Source organism: Vigna unguiculata, chromosome 9 (assembly GCF_004118075.2).
Source record: "Vigna unguiculata cultivar IT97K-499-35 chromosome 9, ASM411807v1, whole genome shotgun sequence".
NCBI classification, from domain to species: domain Eukaryota; kingdom Viridiplantae; phylum Streptophyta; class Magnoliopsida; order Fabales; family Fabaceae; genus Vigna; species Vigna unguiculata.
The window spans coordinates 32201187-32226937 of record NC_040287.1 but is presented as its reverse complement, the minus strand read 5'-3'; the positions used below and the strand labels follow the sequence as shown (position 1 = coordinate 32226937).

Below are 25751 nucleotides of genomic sequence, written 5' to 3'. Positions count from 1 at the left end.
ACCCGCTAAACTTTAATTAACCCTCTCTCTCTCTCTCACACACACACATACACACACACACACACATATATATATATATATATATATATATATATATATATATATTAGTTGGCTTAATTTTTTTTAAGTTGCACATCTTGTCTTCTATCTTCATTCTTCAAACTTTAAGTATTGGTATGTTGTCTTATTCTAAGTACATCCCTTGACATTCTTCTCTTTTCTTTATTTGAAATTGGGCATATACATGAAATCCTATATAGACAATGACGTTTATGGTATGCTTGTTGTCAAATGATGGAATCAAAATAAGAATACTTGACATGTGGCACTTGAGGTTTATTATTTGTTTATTTTGTTTATTTTTTAGGAATCAATTGGAGAAAATGGACTTTTTGATAAAAACACTAATTAAAAGATTTTCATTGTGTTGAAAGTCATTTTATATTTACTTTTATAATTATTTGGACTTGTATAGACTTTAGTTTATTTGAAATTTATTTAAAATTTATGACATAAATGTATTTTATTTCGTTTTATTTTAATTTATGATTAAATATTTATTTTTTAAATAATTTTGTAAATATCCGCGAATACCCGTGGATACCCGCGGATATAAAAAAAATAGGCGGGTACTCGCATAACGGATACCCGACGAATATGGGTACGGGTACATGGCAAATATTTATCCAGCGGGTAGGGTACGGGGGAGCTACTACCCGTACCCTACCCGCCCCGTTGACATCCCTAGTAGTGAGAGCAGTTTTTATAGAAAGGTTCATGTAGTTTTGGTTGTTGCCAACATTGACCTTTGTTGCTTGTTTGGTGCATAACTTTCTCTATGGTTATTCAATTAAGTTGGTTCTTTTTGCATTTGGTTCTTGATTCAATCATCTTTAATGTGAATATAAATACAAAATTTTTGTAGCTTGACAGAAGCTGTAGTTTTATTTCTAAAATCCCAAATTATTTGCATACTGTGTTGTTAAGTTGGATTGGATAAAAATTATAAGAATTAGTTATTTTCCAAGAGAGACATGTTGTATGGTTTTTAATATGTGTTTTCAAATGCTTGTGCGAGAATATAGGAGATTCCATGGGGGAAATCCTATTTGATTTAATTAGTAGTGTGATCATTGATGTAAGGAGTTCGTACTAGAGCTTTATCCTGATACTCTAATGTTCATTCAAGACACATGTAGAGTGGAATGAGTCATGTGGTGAGAGGGGTAGGAGGTCCTGTCTTTAAGAATAGCCTCAGGGTTCTTATGACGGTTAAAGGGACCAACCTTGTGTGGTAGGGTAAAACGCATTGACGATGACTCTACAGGTAGTAGATGTCACCGCGAGTGCAAAACTACTTAGAATCATACATCAATGTTTAGATCCGGATAATTGAGTCTAGAGTGTCATCATGTGTGATGGGTTAGTTGATATTGCTTAACTTGGTGTAATTGATGCATTATTCTGCAATTCTTTTGAGTGTTATATATATATATATATATATATATATATATATATATGTGTGTATTTCTTTTTCTTTTTACAACTAGCTTACCCTTTTTCTGCTTGTGTTATGTTTTATTGTGGTGTTTTTCGTTTTGCGATGATCACCAATCTTGGTGTGAGCAGATGTGAAAACTTCTAGTGATCGTGCGAATAGCAGAGACAGTGGTGTTTAGTGTAGACATGTTTGTTAACGCTCTTTTGAGCCCCTTTTGGAACTGTTTATTTTGTAATTCCTTGCTTTGTGAACAATCCTTTTGAACAACTATTTCATGTTTAAGTTCTGCTTATGACATTGTTTTATGCCTATGGTACTACTGCTTTAGTATATTTTGGATAACTGTAGAAGGTTGATTCTCGATCATATACATCAATCGCGTATTCTAATTTATATTATAATATGAAATATCTTATTTTAATAGTTTTATACTACTAAAATTGGATGTTACACTAATTTTTTTACGATGATAAATACTAAGACATCTTTTTAAGAAAACATAACAAATAGTATCGAGATATAATATATATGGTATCAAAGATTTGCCTTCTGAAAAAACTTTTATCTTCATTTGTAGCTCAAGGCATATATACGGCGTCTAAAAATGTCTTGAAAACGGTTATAGTAATATTGGACAAATATATTTTTCGAGATTTTGTAGAATTTCTACATAGAAACACAAATAGAAACTATGTTCTTGAAGGAAAAAGGTAGTGTAGCTGGTAAGTATGTCCATTGGTTGATAAATGCACAGGTTTTTTAGTCTATTTGTGGCTATAATATAAAACTTGAAAAAATTATGCTTTCTTCAAATAATCAACAAACATATTGTCTTCTGATTCTATGCATGCACCTCTCCTAATTCGGTAAACATCTAACCAAAGCTTTCACCATTGAACACATCTTTCTAAATTCAAGTATTGTTAAACTCGAAAATAACTTCAAATTTTAAGATTTTGATTAATGGAAACAAATATTAATTTTCATTTTAATTAAAATAAAACCATTTATATCAAACAAAGTCTTAACTTATTGTATTTATATGTATTTGATTAGGCCTATAGTTTGTAGTATGATTTATTATAATTGTCTGAATATATTTCTTGAAAAAACAAAAATTAATGCCCTGCACTATATTTTTTTTTTATCATCCTTGCAACAATATTTATTTTATAAAAGAAAGCGCGTCTATTTTGGCGGAAATCTTATTCTTTAATGTAAGACCCCGGACAATATTTAAAGTGAGATCAAACTTTTATAATGAACACAACTATTTTATTATTAAATTTTTTTAGTATATATTAAAATCAGTTAAAGTGAGTTTATTTTATAAAAAGTTACTATCACAATAGAATCTCATTCCTCTAAATTGTGAAGTTTTTGACCCTTTATTCGTCTGTTTGAAGATCAAAAATTATTGTAAGACTTCTGACTATGGGGCCTACCTTTCTACCCGATCACTTTGTTAAACATAGTAAGTTTTCTTTTTGTTCTTTTTAGTGTCATTGATTTCAGGGTTATAAGGTCTTTTGCGGTGCATGTCTAATCTAAGAACTCTTGATGAATCAATATTCAATTAGGGTTTTTAGGATAAGATCAAATTAGTGATATGAGTATTTCTTGTACATATATTATCTTTATCTCTGATTAGGGGTGTTTAAAGACAAAGAAGGTTGTGTTGTGTTCTTAATCAGGTAAGTTGGTTATTTAAAGATTGATTGTGTGGTTAAATTATGAATTGGGTTTATTGCAACGCATGATATGAATTGGTTGGTTTGATAATGTGATTTGGTGTTTTGATTGGATTGGATTGATGATTTTGGTAAGATTTGATATGGGTGATAGTGGTATAATGTTGTCACTTCAAAGATTAGTAAGTCTGATTCAATTGATATTAGATGGTACATCTTAGTTGGTAACATTAGTCTTGACCTATGAGAAGAGAGAACAATATGCTATGAATCTGAGAAAGTAGATAGACAAATATGATATAACTTCTTAATTATGTGGACTTACTAAAGAAATGTTTCACTTGTTGAGAGGGAATATAATCACTAAGTCAGAAAAACAAAGAAGAGTACACTTGCTAAACGAGTGATACCTTCATTAAGCAAAAATATGATATACTTTGAATTAGTAGATAACTTCTATTAATATGAGGTATTACAATTAGGATGAAACGTATACAAAAATTCAAACTATTAAAGAAAATTAGTATCACATCATATCTATTGTTTTTTTATTAAAACATGTAAGAATGTTTTTCTGATGATTTTTTTTATATTAAATATATCTTGTAAAATTTTAAATGAATATTTCATACTATTTTATGGTTATATTGTTGATTTTATTTTATTTCACCTTATAATTCACTTTTTATACTTGTTAGGTTTTTTTTTTTTTAAAACTTCGACCATTTAACCTTAATTTAGCAGTATAAATGAATTAATATCTAACTATGTAACCATGGATTGTGCTGGTAGCAAAAGAGAAGAGGAATCATTATGTACTATGATTCTGGAGGGAACTATGGATTTTTTTTGGCAAGTTCTTCCAACCGATTTCTATTTTTGTTAACAAATCTTTTAAAATTCAAAGTCATGTTTGGCTTAAAACTAAAAAAAAGGAAAAAAAAAAATCAGCTGTCACTTTATGACTATGATTATCATTAATTACAATTTTTTTAAATAAAATATAACATTACAATAAAAAATAAATAATGGACCGAAATGAAAAAAATTTGTTCCGTGGAAGAAAAATAAAATGAAAAAATCAATACAAAATAAAAAAAAGTATGTCCGAGAAAGAAAAAAATAATAATAGAGTAAAACGTTTTTATTTATAATTTATTATTTAAAATTTTCAAAATAATTTTTTTATTTCAATTCTATTACTCATATATTTTTATTTTAATTTACTCTATTATTCACTAATTGAATTACTCTTTTAGTACTTTATTTTTATTAATTTAAAATTTTAGTGTTTCTAGTTTTTTTTTCCATAATTTTAATTTCAAATTTAATCCATTATTTCAGTTTTACTTATGGCTTATATTTGTTTTATTTAGATTTGAATAAATCCTAACTTTAACATGTATTAAGAATAATTTAATAATTAAAACAAAACATAAAAAACTAATATATGCAAAATTAAACATTGGATAAAAAAAATATTGAAATTTGATAACTAATACCATGGAGAAATAAGAGATTTAAAATTTAAGAAAAAAAATTATAAATTACTTCTATCATTTTTCTAGTAGGGGACCATTAACCTTTTTGACTTTGAGCAATTTCCTAGCGTCCCTATTTACCATCGATGTCATTCGTAGCTAAATCAACCGTTCTAAGCTCAAGGTATATTGAGACAGCGGAACTTAGAAGCACCATGGAATTCCTCCCTGAAATACAATTAAAATATACTGAAACATTCTAAAGTTTCATGTCATAGAAGATGAAATGCATGATGGTTGATGGTAACATGAATATGACATCATTATGGGATGTGATGGATTATGGATGACATGAAATGCGTTGGGATTTGGGTAACGTTATTTGACGGAAAAGCGGTGTTATGTAGTGAGTAAACAAACAAACAGGTATAACCGCCGTTTAAGGGCTTATTATAATAATGCTATGAATATAAAGCTTATCAGGTGACAGTTGGATGATCCTCGCCTTAGCTGCTACAAAAGAAGATTCTTTCATACACGTCACCAACTAAACAAAATATAGAATGTGTTCCTAAGGTTTTATTTTATGTTGTAAATGTTTCTATTCAGTGTTAAAGAAAAAAAAAACTTGATATATCCATCATCTATATAAAATATCGTTCACAAGACTTTTTTCTTTTAACATATTAATTTTAATGGTTTAATTAGTCGAACGGTACCACTTTCATTTAGATATGTTGATTTGGTACCCGCTTTTAAGAAGGTGTCAATTGAGTCATAACGTTTAAAAAGATGTCTCAATTAGGTCATTTTCAGCAAAAAATTATTAACACCGTTAACGGTATTGATATTTAAAATAACTTTTACAAAATTAATTATTATTAATATTTATATTAAAATTTAGTGATAAAAGTCATGAATTGAGTTAACGGTTAATATTTCTTGTCTGAAAGGGACCTGATTAAGACACTTTTTCAAAAGTTGGGATTAGATTGACACGTCTTTAAAAACGGGTACTAAACTGACACATTTAAACATAAGTGTGTACCATCCGACTAATTAAAAAAAAATTAATTTAGTCTAAAATGAAAAAAAAAAAAATAATTTATGTGGTTACCATGTATCTGTAATATATCTTGCAATAATTTAACTAAGTGTAAGAAGAGAATTTAACAATGAAAACATCTGAAAGCAAATATTTGCTTTTTATAATAAAGACAAAAAGATGCTCTCTGATTTCTTACACAAGCATACACACAAAACATTTAGTTAAGTTGATTACCCAAGGGTAAACTTGACATTTGTTACTCTAATCATTAAGTAAATTTTATTATATTTAATTAAGTGAATTAAGTAAAATTATATTGAATTTGAAATTTAGTCGGAAAAAAATATGTGTAAGATGATCAATAATAACTAATTATATAAAGAAATTCTAGAACTAATTAACCTTTAAATACAATATTATTTTAATTTATGATCAAAAGATAACGTATGAAAATAACACTGGTATAAAGGCAACTGTAAACCAACATTAAAATACCATAAAAAAAAAAAAACTATTTTTTGAGCATGTTTGCACGAATTTATTTAAATTATCTTTATAATCATACATACTATTTTAAATATATTTTATAAGTACAAGGAGATCAGTAGCAGTAAAATCATTTTAGAGTAAGTTGTGCTTAAATCATGTATATACTTTTAAATAGTTAAAGTATCTGTGGCATAAATAAAGTGAATTTAATTTAAAAAGAGGAACTTTTATATATATATATATATATATATATATATAATTTGAATCAATTATTTAAATAATTATTTTTTGGAAATTTTTTTAAGTAAATAATTAAAAAATAGATTATATATATATACACGTTATTCTTTTATATATATATATATAATATTATTTATTTATTTAATGACTTTATTGTAATATTGAATGTCTCAATTCATATAAATTGTACAAACAAGCACATATATAAATTATTTGTTAAATACATATTAAGATACCATCTTTTAATAATCACATGACCCTGAACAACCACATAAATAAATCAATAATTATGATACTTAAACAATACTAATACAAAATATCATCATGTTCCAAAATTCTTGTTCCAATTATTTGGTCAAAGTCTCCAAAAATAACATCCGCACTCTTTCATATAGTACAATAGAATGGTTTCTCTTTAGTGCAATATTTATCATTACTATTTTGAAGTTTCTCCAATCCTTCATATTTCTGTGAAAATATGTAAGACATTTGGCATCATTAAGAGCAACCTATATGAAGACAATATACTTTTTAGAAATGTAAATATTTGCATATATAAAGCAACGAAAGAAAATATGACGATATATCTGTAATCTATATATCATGAGATTTTCCCGTATAATTCATGTTTATATTTTATTTTTAATTATATTTTAAAATTTTAATATTTTGAATTACAAAAAATAACACTACAACACAAAAAAAATTAGTAAAGAAAAATTATATTACTCACTCAAATCATATAACTAACTCAAAAAGCAAAAATAACGAGTTTATGGCGTCCACTACAAATAAATATATTATTATTGATCAATTTTAATGACAAAAAATAATTAGTTACTATAGTGATAAATTTAGATATCAATTTATAAATTAAAAATTATTGGTGTAACAGTCCTATTTTTTCCTAAGCGTCCACATAGTAATTATAGATCATAATTTAACAACTTAATAATATCAATAATTATAATTAAACTTAGTTTTATTACAATTCATAGACTAGAAAACTTTATATTCTAAAAAATGTGATCAATATAACTCAGAACTCAAAAAGGTGAGCCAAGAGCTTAATACAATTCTTCAAAAGGATATATATATATATATATATATATATATATATATATATATATATATATATATATATATATATAAACATTCAACATATTTCTATACTACTATACTAGTAAATCGTTCCAACTTTGATACTACTATTTCCATCAGTTTCTATATTTGCTCTCGTATTTAAAATACGATCATCACAAAAGAAAAGAAATAAAAGACACACAAAATTGTAAGGAAAAGTTAATTATCACATAAATAAAATCCAATTCAAAAATTCTATAATTTTAACAAAAAAATTGTCAAAATAAATCCTTTGGATGTATAAAATAAAAATCAACCAAGCGTCAAACTAAAGAGTAATATCTAGACTCAATCTTCAGGAAGACTAGTGTATTGAATGGTTGAATTGACTCATGAGACTTTGCACTTGTCATACTGCCCACCCCTATCTCTTTCTTCTTTACAACATTGTATCACAGACAACTCATACATTTCACAAAATACTGACAGGGTTAACTTCATTAACTCCATATAATCTTTTTTCATATCATAATGTCTACTAAGTGAAACATCCTTCGACTTTCATCACCTAATTTTTCCTCTATGTGAGATAAATACTAGTAGAGTCAGGATAGTCTCACATAACAAATCCCCTTCAATACACTTGGACTCACCCTATATTGGCATTTCCTCTTAGAAATAACTAATTTGACAACCCAAACATACTAAATCTTCACAATTACTAATAGAATATCAAGCATAACTCAACATAATTGGTAACATACAAAGAAACTATAGTAACATATAAATCATTTGTAATAAAAATAAATTTAGGATATTATAACAATCACATAAATCTACTACTTTCTTTAATATATATAAACACCGTGCCATATTCAATACTACATTATTCAGTGTATTCTCCCATCTTTACTTCTTACAAGTTTAAGTATGTCTCTAATTAATACATCAATTCTATAAAATCACTATACCACATAAAATACATTCCATCTTTCAAATACTATAAATAACGTCACTATAACATCATCAAGTCACACTCATTCCTCACTTTTCTATACTTTTCTTATAGGCCAATTATTCTTTAACTCCTTTATACAATGTCGTATTTCCAATATTTCTTTCACAACTAATTTCTCCATTTCAACAGTTTTCCACCATCATATATTTATACTTCGAGAGTTCAAATCAAACACATTACTCAAATTTTCATAACTTTCTCTATTTATAAAATATCATACTAGTAACACTATTCATCAAACCCACTCTTCTCAGAAATATTCTCAACTTTACGCAAATAAGCAATCACACCATTTGTACCACAATTCTTGAATTTGGTTGTAAAACATTAAAATTTTCAAAAAGTTTAGCTTCTCTTACCTGATCAATTTTATCTAAGTCTGCTCTCATCCCTTAAACAATGTCACACGCAAAAACACTATCTACAAACTTAAATGTCGGGTATAACAATCAAGGCAAAATTTTCAGGATCATAAATAGAGCGGGATTCATTAAGAACGAAAGAGGCCACATGAAACTGAATATGATCTTACATGCAAGGAAATCAGGTTGCTCTTAGAGAATGGGTGGAATTTTTGAACTCACTATTAATTAAGAGAAATTGATTGAGGGTTTTGATAGGGTTCTTCACGTAGATTACTCCAATAGTGTTGGTTCTTCAAAAAGGATGGAAGCTAATTCAAAATTTTGGAAGAGAAAGGAAATTTTTTTTGAGAGAGAGTTATGGTTATAGAGAAGAAAATGATTTTCTGAAGAAGGAAATTTTTGGGTTCTCACAACTGGTAACTAAACTAATTTTAAAATTGTTCTCTAGTCACTACCAAAGATTTAGTTATAGAAAAAAAATTGGTCTCTAAATTTCTATTTAAATTAGTCACTAATGAAACATAAAATAAATTTGTAGATCAACTTTTTTTTAGCTAATGTTAGTGACTGACGTAGAAACCAATTTATTATTGTAAATAGTTTAGAGAATAATCTAAAAATTATTTTAGTTACCAATAAATAATTTTTAGTTTATAAATTAATATTATAATGATTAATTATTTTTTATTCCTAAAATTTACTACTAATAAGATTATCATGTAGTGATAATACGTTACATAAATTTATATCTTATAATATTTTTTACGTCTACAATTTACATATCAGAAGAAATTATTAACTATTTAATAATAAAATTACGATCATTTTTCACATTTGTGTGCATTTTTCACATTTGTTGTCCACATATCATACATAGATTATAACACGGTAAACTACTTTTGTGTTGCCATAAATTATGTTCCCTTATTTTTCTCTTTCATATTTTCATATAAAGATACAATTTATGTCTGTATTTAATATTATTTTCGCTTAAACTATACATCAAATATATTAAAATAAATATTTATTTATTTGAATAAATGCATAAAATTAAAATTAATATAAATATTAAATTTAAAAAAATATACACATGATATTTTCACAGTTTCTTATATGAGGAAGACTGTGTTTTGAAATAAACTAGCTAAATTATAAATTGATTAATTTGTTTTTACTAAAAGCCTGTATTTATCATGTATTATTTTGGAACATTTTAAAATTTATTAAATAGTAAAAGTGGTTTTATTTTCATCTGAGAACAGGCTTTACACAGTATAAAAACTTAAGAAATTAGGTGATATTTTGACCTGACACTTTAGTAACACTGCACGTCTTTACACAAAGAGCTTAATGATTGAAGAATAAAATTATTAAAATTTAATTAGAATATACTGATAATATAAATATTTTCTATACTATAGTTTCATTTAAGAATGATTATTATTATGTTTGTAATAAATAAGTTTTTTTAAATGTTATTTTAAAAATTAGATTAAAAATAATTTTTGACAAGTGATGAGGTAACAACAATCTTGTAAAAGGATGATGTAACAAGGTCTAGAATGAGAATGAATGATAAATAAAGTCAATTTCCAAAAAATGTCAATTATCTGTTAATTGGGCCCAGATATCAAGCTCGGTCTGTGTTTAAATTTATCAGCTTTAGTCACAGATGATTGGGCCTTTATCGGTTATTTTTATCAATGGGTCTACACATCTTGGCACCTAACAATAATGAACATTTGAAATCATCTGCTCTCTAGTAGTCAAATGTACTTTGGGTGATGCGATAATTTTTTTCATAGATTTTAATTTTTTATAAAGAAATTATTAAATAAAAGTAACTATATTTGATATCCAAAACATTGAACAATTGTTATGGTCTCTCATGTACTTTGTAATTGAGCAATTGTTGATTCTTCTAAAACTTTAAAAGCCATACCTACCTCCCAAACCATGCTTCGTTAAAAAAGAGTTCTTTGACCCCAAAACTTCATTTCCCTTTAGACAATAAACCTTTTCCTATTTTGTAAGTGTATCTTCCTTTTACCTTCATATGCACCCTAACAAAACTTATTTTGTATCCCCTATATAATTTTTTAGCTTTTTTTTCTTCTCCAAAACTGTGGAAAAAAAAAAATACAAGAAAAACAATGGTAGAGACGATTTTATTGGATTTAGAAAAGTATAATCTCTTTATAAATGATACTATTTTATGTTTCCAACATGTTAACTTCTTTAAGAATTTTGAATAACTTATTTTAATATATTGAACCTTCTTGGGTTAGCCTTTAATAGGTAGCACAATGAAAGTTTCATTGTATTTCATAATTAAACAATTAAGCATGTTTCTAACCTATTTTGTTCGATCCAAAAACTCCAAAACTAATATCAAAATAAATTACCTTAAGTGCTTACACTATATCAAAACTTCTCATAATAATATTTGATTCTATATTTTCTTTCTTTGCTTCTCAGAAATGGTGTCATATATGTAAATTATAACACATTGACTTCACTTTCTTTGTTTATTTTGTAACCTAAAATTAAAATTTTCTTTGTAGATTGTCTTACTAATTCATTTAATCCCTCCACTGTAATAGTAAAAGAGAATGGAATTAATAGACAGTCTTATCTCAACCCTACACTTATTCTTAATTTTATGGTCATACATTATTAATTGCAATTGTGTTTAACAGGATATGAGAATCTTTTATTCTTCCACTAATACCAATATATATTGAGTAGTGAGTATAAGCTTTTTAAAGATAATGAAATGGATTTGAACGTGTTTTTGACTTACTCAATCAAGATATAATTATTATAGAACATTCTCTATATGATATCTCTGTGTTGTTATTCTGATGTATACGTATTTTCAATCTCATTGTGCAAAATTACTTGTTTTAACTTGTTTTCTTTCATTTACATTTATTACATATAGAATGTATGGTTTCCTTTTTTATTTGTATTGAATATAAAACAAGAAACAAAGGACAATACATAATATAATATATATAATAGTACATGTTTCTTTTTTTTTTCAACTTCGAGTAAATGCTCTTTGCTATTTGAGATAATTTCTTTTCACACTTTACATATGATAGATAATCATTACAAATTTAGTCAAGTTTCATATATAAGTTTACAATTTTAAATATTTATTACAAGAATTTCAATAATTATTTGACGAAATATTACCGATGACAATAAATATGTCAATAAATCAAATTTATTGACAAATTTCCCATCTTAATCTACTGAATGATACTTTTGTCGGTACATAATTTGTCTATAAAATTTTTCGTAAAAATTCGTTGATAAATTATAATTTTTATTGTTGATGAATATTTTCGTCAATAACTTATCATAATTACTGATGAAAAAAGTTGTTGAAATTTTCCATCAGTAAATTACAAAGTAATATTTCTAGGCTCTTATCACTTTGATGGAGTTTTTTTTATGAGACAAATTTTCTTCCCAATCTGATGGAGTTCTTTTTTTCATATTTAATGGGTAAAAAGAAAAAGGGGATGATGAGGTGATTGTTAGTGACGCATAGGTGAAGGATGCTGATGACGATGATGGTGGTGGAGGGTGTGGGGGAAGAGGAAGAGGAAAAAAAAGAAGAGAAATGGAGGAGGATAAGACCCCAAAGGATGAAAATAGCTTAGAGGTGGCTGTGGTGGCCTGACGGCCCGACGTCGACGACAAGAAAAAAAAATGAACAAATAAAGGTAAAAGAAGAAGAAGAGAAAGAAGAAAAAGGAGACTCAATTATACAGTTTACCGACGAATATTTATACATGGACATTTATTGGTAGATTTATGACCGTCACTACCTATTGATGAATTCTTGAATTCATTGATAAACTTTATCGGTGATCACGTTAAAATGATTTATGTCTGTCAATAAACACGATTTATCGACAAATTGTGCCTATTAGTAATATAGAATTTTCTTGTGACTATATTTGCAAAATACATATAAATAGCTAGTTAACCTTAATTCCTAAATAAAAATAAGTTAATGGAGTTGTTAATAAATTTATTTATTAATTGTCATTCAAACATTTGCATATCTAATCATTTTCTCTTGATAAAATGTATATAATTATATATTCAACGGTGGAGCTTAAGGGTTTATGAAGGAGTCTTAACCTCTCCTTTCTTTTTTCATATTTAAAAATTAAAATTAAAATATAAATATAGATAATTTATTTTTATTTTTATTTATTTTTATTTTTTTATTTAATATTTTCAAAATTTTAGTATATCGATTTTGATGCTCTTAACATTTTTTTTTAAAAATCTGGTTGTATTAACATCCGAAAAAGAATATGTTAATGGAATATTTGGAGTGTTCCAATCCTTTTACAAAAACATCCGAAAAAAAGGTTTAAACAGTAAGATTACACACTAAGATGCATAGGATAGAAAAGTAAATAATAGATAAGCACACTCTCTTAATCAATTGAAAATGTTAGACCTTCTAACTTTTTCTTCCTATATTGTTGAATTAGTAAATCATTTGAGTTTTTCTACTTCCATTTCTACTACACTTTGGATCTGCAGATTGAAACCTTCAATGTGTCTCACTTTAGCCAAATTAACGGTGAGAATCCATTAATACAACAAAGTAGAAACACTCTGGACTAAATAGTCTTAGAGGAAGGTTAGTGCATGTATCTGTAAAAGAAAATCTTTGTCTAGTGTTCTTAAGAAACCAGGATCTTAAGGATTTTATGCAAATAAAAAAGGAATAAGCATAAATTCAAGTATGGAATTTTTTTTTTGGTATTTTATTTGTAATCCAAATTCAAGCCTTAATTTGGGCTAAATTAAACACCTTCTCCATATCTTTTTCATTGTTCCTAAAAGTTATATTGTTTCTATGTGTTAAAATAGACCATACAATAGCTATTCACATACATTTCCCAGTTGTGTTACCTTTATTGTCTATCCCTAACAAGTTAAATTGTTGGAAGTATCATTTTGGTATGTTTTGGTGTGTCGTGACAATTCTAACCCATTTATTACATAGCTTCATAAGTTGCTTGCTACAATATAGGTGTTGTACTTATTGCTCACCCTTCCCACACATTACACACACGTGACTTGTCACATCCATCTCTCTTTTGGACAAGTTGTCACGAGTTGCAACTCTATTAATCATCAATTTCCATACAAAGTGTAAAGCAGATGGTAAAACTTTAATATTCTAAAACTGTCCAAAAATATCAATGTTTTCCCCCATTATTCTATTTCTAATTTTTTTGTACGCTGATTTCACAATAAATGTATTAGTTTGAGTGTCCTTCCACTCCCATTCCTCTTCTATGCCCTTATCTAATGTACACTCTCCCAACTCATACATAAAGTTAGATTCATGAACTTTCTTCCATTTAAATTAATCTATTTGGCATTTCCATTTCCAATATTCCTCATTCCATTTTCCAACATCCCCTAATTTAGTCTCCTTAGCCTCCTTACATCCAAGGATACTTTTCTAACAAATGGACTTTGCCAAGCCAACCGAATGATATTTCCTTTTTCTCTACACCAAAAATTTTTTTTATCAAACAAATTCTCTTTTTGTCCCTTTTTACATAGTTTTCTAAGATCTCTTCACCGTAAGGATTCATATTTATTTTTATTATTATTCAAGACCCATACTATCACTCCAAAATATCCTTTCACAAACTGTGTTTTTCCTGTTTAGTCTCTATTTTCTTTTACCTAATAAAGGTAGATCAAGCACTTCTAAGTCTCTCACACCTGATCCACTTATAATTTCCCAATCTTAACAGCTAAATAACCTTTCGTTTTTTTCTCTAAGATTTATTTACATATATTTATTTGTGACCAGTACATTATGTAATAAACTTCTCCCTCTCAAAAAATAACTAGCTAGTTCCACTAATAGCTCCTGTTCTTATGGAACCGAGGTCTGTAGTCCACAAATCGGCCAAGGGTCTTGTGTGTCTTCTCAGGGTCAGTCTTCTCTTGTCTTGAAAGGGGGGCTTGAAGGCGGCGCAAGAGACCTGCAAAAGACACTTCAATGCCTAAGTCAGCACTGGTGATGCCAAGGTTTCAGAGAATAATTAATGTGTAATGAATGCATGGAACAATGTGCTATTTATACCCTTTTTTACCTGTGGGTCCTACCTGGGATGGGCTTTCTGGCCCAATATTTCCTTTTTAGCTATTCTTGGATCCAGTGTTAAAGGGAGAATTTACCAAGGGGTCCTTCGGATGTTGGCGGTGCCCGGTACTCGGCCATGAGATGCATCGCGGGTGGCTTTCCTTTGGAAAGGTGCCTTTCGCATGGTAGGCGGCCACCGGGTTTTGGTAGTAGGCCGTGTTGTTTAGAAGGGGTATGTGAGGCTAGGTGGGGGCCGTGTTCTCCATATGGAGGTGTTCTCGCGTGGTAGGCGGCCATTGTGCTATCTGGGTGTCGTGTGGTTTTGTGCGAAGGCGTCTTTGCGTGATACGTGGCGGTAGGCGGCCATTGTGCTTTCTGGGGACCGTGTACTTGGGTATGGTTGGGACAACTCCATTTTCCAGACATTTTTGCTATCACTTGACACTTACATCCTCTCTAAGTGTCTTGTTTGTACTTTTGGTACAACAACGATCAAATTTGCCTTGCGCGGAAAATTTATCTCCTTTACCTATTGGGAGTCAAATTTAGCAACAGAAAGTTGTTAATTTCATCCTCGACTTTTGTAAATGTATTCATCTAGCTTAGGTTTATTTCAGTCTTCCTAATTGAACATGTCCCAAGGCCTTTTTAATCTTCTCCATAACTCCCGAAGATTCTTGCACCCAACAACCTTGTATCTACAACCCTCACAACAATTATATTGTTGTTCCTTTTCCAATTAATTGTTATGTGAAACGATCGGCTGCAGTCCCCATCTTTAGCCCACTTAAGTCTATATTTTGTTTTCTATTCAGAGATTCCCTGTACACAGTAACCTCCCAAAACCTCTCACATAATTTCTTTTTCTTTTTGTTCTATATATCCTCTTCAGTTTCTATCTCCTCTTTCCTCTTTAACTCATTCAATTTCCATATTAATTCCTTATACTGGTTATGTATATAGCCAAAAGGCTAATTATTCCACTGCTTCCACTTTCTTTTTAACCCCTTCAATTTTCTCCCTTAGAATAAATCTTACTGTCTCCTGAATATTAATTTCCTCTCACCCTTTTTGACCATTTCTTTGAAATTTTTGTCTTCTTATCTATCACCTAATATCCTAAGTGGTTTAGGTCTTGTTAGTATTTTAAGGTTGTTAAAGGGATAGTTGAAGGGATAGAGAAAATGTGTGGATAGTAGAGTATGAAAGTAGTAGTTGGAGAAGTGTATTTTGTAGTTGAGAGTAGTTGTATTGAATATTGTGTTAGTTGTTCTTCATATTACAAAATGGTAGCATACATGGGTATTTATAGACCCATAGATTATTCTAGAAACTCCTAGCTAGAACTAATGCAAATACTTCTAGATTTTTCTACATAGTTGAATGTTCTTGATTTTTCTTTCTATCCTAGGCTTTTCTCCAATACTCTAGAAGTTTCTTTACATTTCAACAACTCTAACTTATATTTTTCTAGATTCTTCTAGAATTTGCATTATACTTTAATACTCCTCCTTGATGCAAATTCGGTAACTCCAAGCATAGTGCGTAGTAGTTCAAATCTTGGTCTTGGTAAAGCCTTTGTGAAGATATTTGCAATTTGATCTTCTGTCGGGCAATACTCAAGTCGTATCTTCATATTTGTTTTCGCTTCTCTTATGAAGTGGTATTTAATTGCTATATGTTTTGTTCTGTTGTGATGCACATGATTCTTTGTCATTGCAATGGTTGATTTATTGTCACAATTAATTGTAGTAGGGCCACTTTGTTTTTCTCCCATATCTTTGAGTATTCTTTGAAGCCATATAGCCTGACTTGTTGCTTCAGCGGCTGCCACATACTCTGCTTTAGCGGTTGATTGGGCAACTGTGGCTTGCTTCTTTGATGCCCAAGAGAATATTCATGACCCAAGTGAGAAAGCATAGTCTGACGTGCTCTTCATGTCGTCCACTGACCCTGCCCAATCACTATCAGTATAACCAAGCAATGTTGGATTGCCTGTGGATTTGTACCATATACTGTGCTCTTTGGTTCCTTGTAGATATCTTAAAATTCTTTTGCCTACGCCAAGATGTATTTGGCTTGGATTTTGCATGAATCTTGATAAGAGACTTGTAGCGAACATGATATCTGGTCGTGTAGCCGTCAGATAAAGTAGACTTCCAACTAGACTCCTGTATCGAGATGCATCGGCTTCTGGTGCTCCATCCACCTTTTGTAGTTTCTCATTCGTCACTAGTGGTGTGCTTACAGGTTTGCACCCGTACATCTTAAATTTCTTCAGCAAATCTTCTGTATATTTCTTTTGTGAGATGAATATTCCATCATCTCTTTGACTTACCTCTATGCCGAGGAAATAACTCATCAAGCCAAGATCAGTCATCTCAAATGTCTTCATCATATCTTCTTTAAACTCCATCAACATCTTTGTGTTGGTTCCGGTATAAATAAGATCATCTACATATAGAGAGAGTAAAAGAGTATGCTGACCTTGTGTCTTGATGTATAGTGTAGGCTCACTCTTGCTCCTCTTGAATCCTTGATTGGTGAAATATTGATCGATTCTGTTGTACCATGCACGAGGAGCTTGTTTCAGGCCATATAAAGCTTTCTTTAATCTCAACACTTTGGCTTCTTGGCCTTTAACCACAAATCCTGGTGGTTGCTCTATATAGATCTCTTCTTCAAGAACACCATTGAGGAATGCAGACTTGACTTCTAATTGGTAGATGCTCCAACCTTTTTAGGCTGCAAGGGCTATTAGAGTTCTTATTGTGTCTAGTCGAGCAACTGGAGCAAATGTCTCATTGTAGTCTACTCCATGTTGTTGTGAATAACCCTTAGCTACCAACCTTGCCTTGTGTTTGTGTATGGTACCATTAGGGTTTAACTTTGTCTTGAAGACCCACTTAACTCCGATGATATCTTTATCTTTTGGACAGTCTGCTAGCTCCCAAGTGTTATTTTTCTCTATTGTCTTTATCTCTTCTTTCATTGCCTTGACCCATTCTTCTTGTTTTGCGGCCTCTTCAAAGGTTTCAGGCTCTAGTATGGCCAAGTTGCAAGATTCATAGATGTCTGTTAGAGATCTGATTCGTCTCGGAGTGGATTCAGGCGATGATTCTTCTTGATCTTGAATTGATGTTGGAGTTGCAGGAGATTCTGGAGTTATAATGGTATCTTGATCATTATCTTCTTGGCTTGTAGTTGGTTGATTGTTGGGCATGTATATTGTCTTCCTTTCAATTTGTTCCTCTTCCCAGTTCCAAGTAGCGCTTTCATCTACTTCAATATCTCTACTGATAGTTAGCTTCTTTGTTTGAAGATTATAGACTCTGTAGCCTTTGGACTGTGTACTGTATCCCAAGAAGATGCCTCGTATGGTCTTGTCTTCTAGTTTGTGTCTCTTTTGGTCTGGAACATGAATATAGCAAACAGATCCAAATACTCTTAGATGTTTAGCTGATGGTTTCTTACCGCTCCAGGCTTCGATTGGAGTTTTGTCTTGGACTGCTTTAGTAGGACATCTATTAAGTAGGTAGACAGCAGTGTAGACTGCTTCTGCCCAAAATGTATTTGGTAGTCCTTTCTCCTTCAACATTGATCTCGCCATCTCCATGACTGTGCGATTCTTTCTCTCTGAAATCCCATTTTGTTGTGGAGTATATGCGATTGTAGGTTGTCGTTCTATGCCTTCATCTTCGCAGAATTTGTCAAACTCACGAGATGTGTACTCTTTTCCACGATCACTTCTAAGTCCTTTTATCTGTTTTCCACTTTGTTTCTCGACAAGAGCCTTGAATTTCTTGAATATTCCGAAGACTTCTGACTTTGCCTATAAGAAATAGACCCATGTCATTCTAGAGAAGTCATCAATGAAGAGGATGAAGTACCTGTTGTTGTGATGTGAAGGCGTCCTCATCGGTCCACAAACATCGGTGTGGATTAATTCTAGTAAGTCTTTTGCTCTCCATGCTTTGTCTGTTGAGAATGGCAATCGGTGTTCCTTGCCGAGAAGACATCCTTCGCATGATTCATTGTTCTCCTTCAAGTAAGGAAGATCCCTCATCATGTTTTTCTGATATAGAAGCTTTAAGGCATGTGTGTTGAAGTGGCCAAATCTCCTATGCCAAAGCCATGAGTCATCAACTTCCACCTTCATGGCAGTATTAGTTCCAGGTTTGAAGCTTATGGGAAAGCTTTTATTTCTCTTCTCCATTTTTACTTCACCAATTTCTAACCTTCTACTATCATAAATTTTACATGTATCTTTCTCAAAGTGAAGAGAATACCCATTCTCCATCATTTGGCCAATACTTAAAAGATTTTCTTTAAGATTGGGAACTAGTAAAACGTCCTTGATGAATTTTGTACCTTTCTTTGTCTCCACCATGACAGTTCCTTTGCCTTGAGACTCCACTGTGGCGCCATTTCCAAGACAAACTTTGACATTGACAGATTTATCAATGTCTTTGAAGATACTTTGATCTTTGGCCATGTGATTGCTGCATCCACTGTCCAAGTACCAGTTTCCTTCTCCACTATGAGATTCTTGATTGGCATAGAATAAACGTTGCTCCTGATTATGTTCTTCAGCAAAGTTTGCTTAATGCTTATTTTTATTGCGACAATATTTTTCCACATGTCCAGGCTTCTTGCAATAATGACATATTGGCTTCCCACGATGCCAACAGTCTTTTTCTGCATGACTTGACTTATTGCAAATGCCACACGGAGGATATTTATCTTTCTTGCTTCCAGAGAAATTTCTAGAATCTTTGCTTCTAGAATATTCTTCAATGTTTTTCTTTTCTTCTTCTTTTCTCCTTTTGGGTTGTAATTTGAGCTTTGATTGGAAGACATTTTCGACTGAATTTGTATCAGCACGATTATTTAATCTTGCTTCGTGCACTCCAAGGAGACCGACTAGTTTACTTATCGATAGAGAAGATGGATCCGAGGAAGTTTCTATGGAAGCTATTATGTGAGAGTGATAAGAATTTTTTCTACCACTCTTTTTTCCTTAATTTCTTTTCCATATAACTTCATTTTATTCACTATTTCTTTCATTCTGATGGTCTCAAATTCTCTTCTTAGATAGTGTAGTTTAACGGAGCGTACCTGTTCATTGCCTTCAAATTCTTCTTCCAAAATATCCCATGCCCTTTTTGCAGTTTCTGCATCCATGATCCTCCTGGCGATAGTTTCTCCCACAGCTTGTTGAAGAACAAACAATGCTTGGGCATCCTTTTGTTCAGAATGTTTTAGCTTTTTCCGTTTCTCCTTAGATAGAGTCTCAATATTATCTGGTTTTGTATAACCAGATTGAACAATATCCCACAATTTTTGTGAGATAAAATATGTCTTTAGTTTGAGTTTCCAAAGGTCAAAATTTTCACCAGTAAAAACTGGTAGGGGGACTGAAGAAAAGTGAACAATGTTAGAAGTCATGGATTAAGAGAAAAAACTCTCTTTTGGAAGTATAGAAGGAAGGTTTTGGAAGTAATAGAATAATTTTTCTACGCCCAATAAATGATCGAACGTAGCTCTGGTACCACTGTTAGTATTTTAAGGTTGTTAAAGGGATAGTTGAAGGGATAGAGAAAATGTGTGGATAGTAGAGTGTGAAAGTAGTAGTTGGAGAAGTGTATTTTGTAGTTGAGAGTAGTTGTATTGGATATTGTGTTAGTTGTTCTTCATATTACAAAATGGTAGCATACATGGGTATTTATAGACCCATAGATTATTCTAGAAACTCCTAGCTAGAACTAATGCAAATACTTTTAGATTTTTCTACATAGTTGAATGTTCTTGATTTTTCTTTCTATCCTAGACTTTTCTCCAATACTCTAGAAGTTTCTTTACATTTCAACAACTCTATATTATATTTTTCTAGATTCTTCTAGAATTTGCATTATACATTAATAGGTCCCAATCTTGAACAGAAAAAAATATGAGTGGTATGATATATCTATATTCTATACATATTATATAAGCATATTGTGTGTGCTTTCACTCCAATACGTATCAGCATGTATTTCATCTATCTGAAAAACATTTTTGATTAAATAAAATATCACAAAATAAAAATAAAAAAACGAAAAATTGAATAGATCTATTCAAGCCACCAGTTTCTTATTACACCATCTTTTCACCCATTCTCACCAATTTGTAATAATGTGACCAATTATTTTACCAGTTAACGTAGAATTGCCTTAGTTTTTTTACAATTATAATGGTCCAAACAATTCTAATGCAGCAGTGGTTAATCCAAAGAAGGATATGGTGATGGAATCTGTGGGGATAATGGATGAGCAAGGTGAGGAACATCCAAATCAATGTAAAGCCAAGACATTGTCACAAGACTACAAATGAGAGAAGCCAACATGTATTGTCTCTCTCTTCTAGGTGTCTGGGAGCTTCAGAGCTGCACTGCATTGTTCATTGTAATGGCATCGACTTGAGCATCCAATAAAACACTATTAACATCATCTTTATGGATATGGCGTGACAAATTTTAACATTTAAAAACTAATTTAAGTTAAGGTTGATAAATACTCAATCATCTTCTTAGCTCTAACTTATTAATTCATTTTAATAGTTAGAATCAATCACACATTATTAGCATTAGTATTTGGATTGTACCAGAAGCTCCGCAGCTCGAGGACTAAGGGAGTTTTGGTCCCCAAAGATACAGCCAAAATGTTTCTGCTAAAGTTCAAAAGCTTTACGAGAAACATTATTAGATCAATCACCACATATATGTGGTATTGTCCGCTTAAAAATTTGAAATTCTTTTATGATTTTGTTCTCAAAAAACATTTCAAAAAATTAAAATTCTTTTATGATTTTGATGAAATAAATAAAAATAATACAAATTTTCATTAAAGAAAAGTTATACAACTAATCAAGAATTTGGTTTGACATCCGAACAGACAACAATGGTGGTGGCAGCCAAATAATAGAGTATCAAACAGTGACCTGGAGCACAATCGGTGTGCTATTTGCAAATTGTTTCAAATTCTTCTGGTTCTTTGGTTTTTACATTCTTGATCTTGTTCTAAATGTGTTGTAAGATTTAGCCCTTTTTAGAATGAATTTTAATTTATGTGTGTTCAATGAAAGTTTAATGAATGAGTATGGTTTTAAGTGTGGGGTTTGGGACTCTGTATTCGTTATGAACAGTTTAGTTATATTGAACACTGGCTTCTCTCTGTACATTGATGAACCTTGTTTCTCTTTGGAAGAATTAGGGCATTCAATAGGAAATAAAGGCTATTAAATAATTTAATAAATATAATCATAAATGAACTAGATAATCAATTTTTTTTAATCTTAGTTTAAATTTTTAAAATGGTTTATTTTATTTTGAAGTGCTTTGGCCTTGATGTTTAAAATTTGTGTGAATTTAGAGTGATTTTAAAGATGAAAATAGAGAAAATAGAGATGATTCAAAAGACAGGATCACATGCCTGCTTTCCGCTAGTGACATAATAAACCTCCAAGCTGAGAGAGGGAGAGAGGGGAAGAGAAACAAGGGTTTTGGCTTGTACCGAGCTTGGTTTTTCATACGTTACTAGAGCCTAAGAAACCTATATTCATCTCACCTTGCCATTTGTATGTGCATTTCTGTTTGTTCCTCGCCATGGCTGCCACGTTAATTCATCTCTTGAGACCACAGCTGTGCCCCTCTCACCCTCTTCATAATGACAGTCAAAGATGCCAATTTTCTGCGCCCGTCGGTTACAAATTGGAAAAAAACACTCACAATTAAGTATCTCTTTCATTCTATTAAATTTCCAAGGCTTCTAGCCACCTTCTGTGTTCTTTCTGCAAAGCTTGAAGATGAAGCGTCACGCAGCGCCCGGAGGAGCAGCACCACCACCAGTGGAGAACAATGACAAGGTCGAGAAGCCATTAACACCGGTGTCTCTTCCTCCCAAGCTTGAAAGGAAAAACTCCATTGAGGCTGAACCTAAGACTTTACTTCAGGAGGAAATGGATAATGCCAGGGTTTGATCACTCTCTTTGTAAATTATTATTATTGTTATTATAGTTGTATTTTAATCTTTCTCTTTGCTGTTCCAAGATCCAATTAATTTCTTCCATTTTCTTTTTTCTTTATTCTTAAAATTCTCTTTGCAGGAGGCAGCCCTCAAAATCATCAATTCCCACACCAAGGAGGAAGCTCTGAAAATATTCCTGACGGTAATTGAAATGATTTCTTAGATTTGGTAATAATGATTTACTTTTATTTTTTGCAATTTTAGCAGATCATCATAACTTTTCCTTTTATGGGGTACACCAGATCTATTTACTCTTGTTTTGAGAAGTTTTCTGAATGAGACAGGATCTGTGTGACAAAGCACTGTGCTAGTGAATGACCGATTCTTAATTAGTTTCTTAAGATTGTTTGGCATCAGAAATTACAATTTTTAAATACCGATACCAATTAACCCTTTTTCTGATGGAAAAGCCAAATTAATGTGAAATGTTGGAAGCTAATTATGTGTTCATTGTGTTTTATTATTTTTTTGTATTAGGGTTTGGTGCCCGTGGAAACAACCTCAAAGCAGGTGAAAAAGGATGTTGTCGGGTCTGACTGTGATGACTACGAGTGAAGCATTGTTCCATTGGAATATGCTATGATGGTGCTGGAAATCTGAAGTTTAAGGAGTGCTTATTTCTGTGTTTTCTTTGATTTTCGTATTGATGTTTAAATAATCAAACAGTTCATTCCCTTCAGTGGAGAATGTTATTGTCTTGTTGTTCTGAACTATCTAAATTAAATTTCGTATTTGACTTATTTGGTTTTTCTTTATGATCTCTATTGCAGTCTTAGATTAAAATTTACTGAGTTCTTCTTCACCGAGCATTAAAGGTTTTTCAATTGTTGATAATACCATAAATGCAGTAAATTTTTCTATGCAGTTTTTTTTATGCAGTTAATGCAGTAGTATTCGAATTGAAAGCACTAGTATTGAAGTCAAATTTCAAAAGTTTATACATTATTATCATTCCCAAGGGAGTGTAATATTGCATTAAATAAGGTTTGTGGCTGAGTATAGTGAAAACTAAATCATGAATATGTATGAATATTTGTGGAAAAATAAACAATAACTTTTTCACTCTCTGCATATATATCAGATATATTAGAATTGATATATATGTGAGTAGAAGGTACTGCACATTTTTTGGAAGTCACTATTTTTTGATATATATGGAAGAAGCACATCTCAACCAAGACTAGACTGGAATAATCTGTAATACAAAGTGTAATTTAGAAGCAATTTAACCTTCTAATTGTATATTTTAAGTTTCCGATGTCAATCTTTATAATCCTTTGAAAATATAATTTCTACTAGCACCAAAACACACTTCTTATCTTATTCTGAGATTAAATTCTTTATAACAATCATTATTGTCTTGGAGAAGACTAATTTACTTCTTCACAATTTAGTTCACAAGGAGAACAAATTTGGATGATCCTTTGTTTAAAAAATTGTGATGTGCCATTATAATTGTGAAATTATTGACAATTAGGGTTGATTAAGTGGATTTTCCTAAATGCTCTAAAGAAAATTAAAAATAATTCACATGTAAGTTAATTGACACAAATTTTCTCATATATTTTTTAAAATATTCTTGTTTTAACGTATGAATAAACACATCTTAATCTACAAAATTGTTTATTTTCTTTTTATGTTCAGAGCATTTTTTTATAAATATTGGTGATAATTAGATAGTTTACCATGAAGGTGATGAAGAGAACTATATTTGATAATATTTATATTGAGATTGAAATTAAGTCATATTCATCTTAAAGATTATTTGATGAGGTTTTAATCGACTTTTTTAGGAGTTCTATTATGTCACTTTACTTCTAGATCCTTTACAATATTTTTACTTCATATAAGATATAAGACATAATGCACTCTTTTGTAATATGAACTTTTATTTTCAATATTTAAGATTGGTTAAATATATTGTTTAACTAAATAACTCAAAATGAGATTTATCTTATGTAACACTGTTGTTTGAAATATGTTAAGCTCATTGTAAGGTTATAGAAATACATACTATTAAAATCTTTATTTTTAAATATATAAACAAGGATTAGAATATCCCAACTATTCTATTTATAATATAAAGACTCACCCTTTTAAGACATTTTTGCAATAACTTTGTACAAGAACCCACTTTAATTAATGTTTTATTTAATAGCTGAAGAAACTGTATAGATAAAGCCTTAAACTTAACTTGAGTATAACTCTTGTGATGAAGATGTTTTCCCTTAAATTATAGTATAGTTCATTAAAATTAAAAAAAAAATCATAATTGTTTCTAATTGTTTTAGTTTAATTTTATTAAATTTGGCTATGTTACATCAGTTTTAAAAGTTCTTTGTAATTTATTATAATACATAATTCTTTTTAACCCACACTTTTATTAATCTTTTATTTACTTATCAACTACTCTTACAGCACATATGTTCATGCAGAGTTCAAAACTGAAAATCATAATTAATAATATTAAAAGAATTTAATGTAAGGAGGATTAATTACTTTTCTTAATTTGATTATTTGAAACCGAAACACCAAATAGAAAACTAAAAACAAAGCAAAATTAACTTTTGATCTTTGGCATGATGATAGCTAGCTAGCGTGAAGAGAAAGTAATGATATATAAAACG

At 30.2% G+C, this 25751-nt stretch overlaps 1 protein-coding gene across 1 annotated transcript; it reads left to right on the top strand.

Annotated features, from left to right (window-relative positions):
• The first annotated feature begins 22782 nt into the window (after positions 1-22782).
• On the top strand, positions 22783-23864 carry LOC114164604. The gene is made up of 3 exons (XM_028049332.1): positions 22783-23071; positions 23204-23266; positions 23602-23864. Exons 1-3 carry the CDS (start codon positions 22904-22906, stop codon positions 23677-23679), a joined length of 309 nt encoding a protein of 102 aa, XP_027905133.1. The 5' UTR covers positions 22783-22903; the 3' UTR covers positions 23680-23864.
• The last annotated feature ends 1887 nt before the right edge of the window (positions 23865-25751 follow it).

Bases quoted from the DNA above. Each gene is read 5' to 3' on its own strand.
- LOC114164604 (XM_028049332.1), top strand. From the start codon at position 22,904: ATGAAGCGTCACGCAGCGCCCGGAGGAGCAGCACCACCACCAGTGGAG. The intron at 23,072-23,203 runs GTTTGATCACTC...TTCTCTTTGCAG, and splicing joins AGGAAATGGATAATGCCAGG to GAGGCAGCCCTCAAAATCAT. The intron at 23,267-23,601 runs GTAATTGAAATG...TTTTTGTATTAG, and splicing joins CTCTGAAAATATTCCTGACG to GGTTTGGTGCCCGTGGAAAC.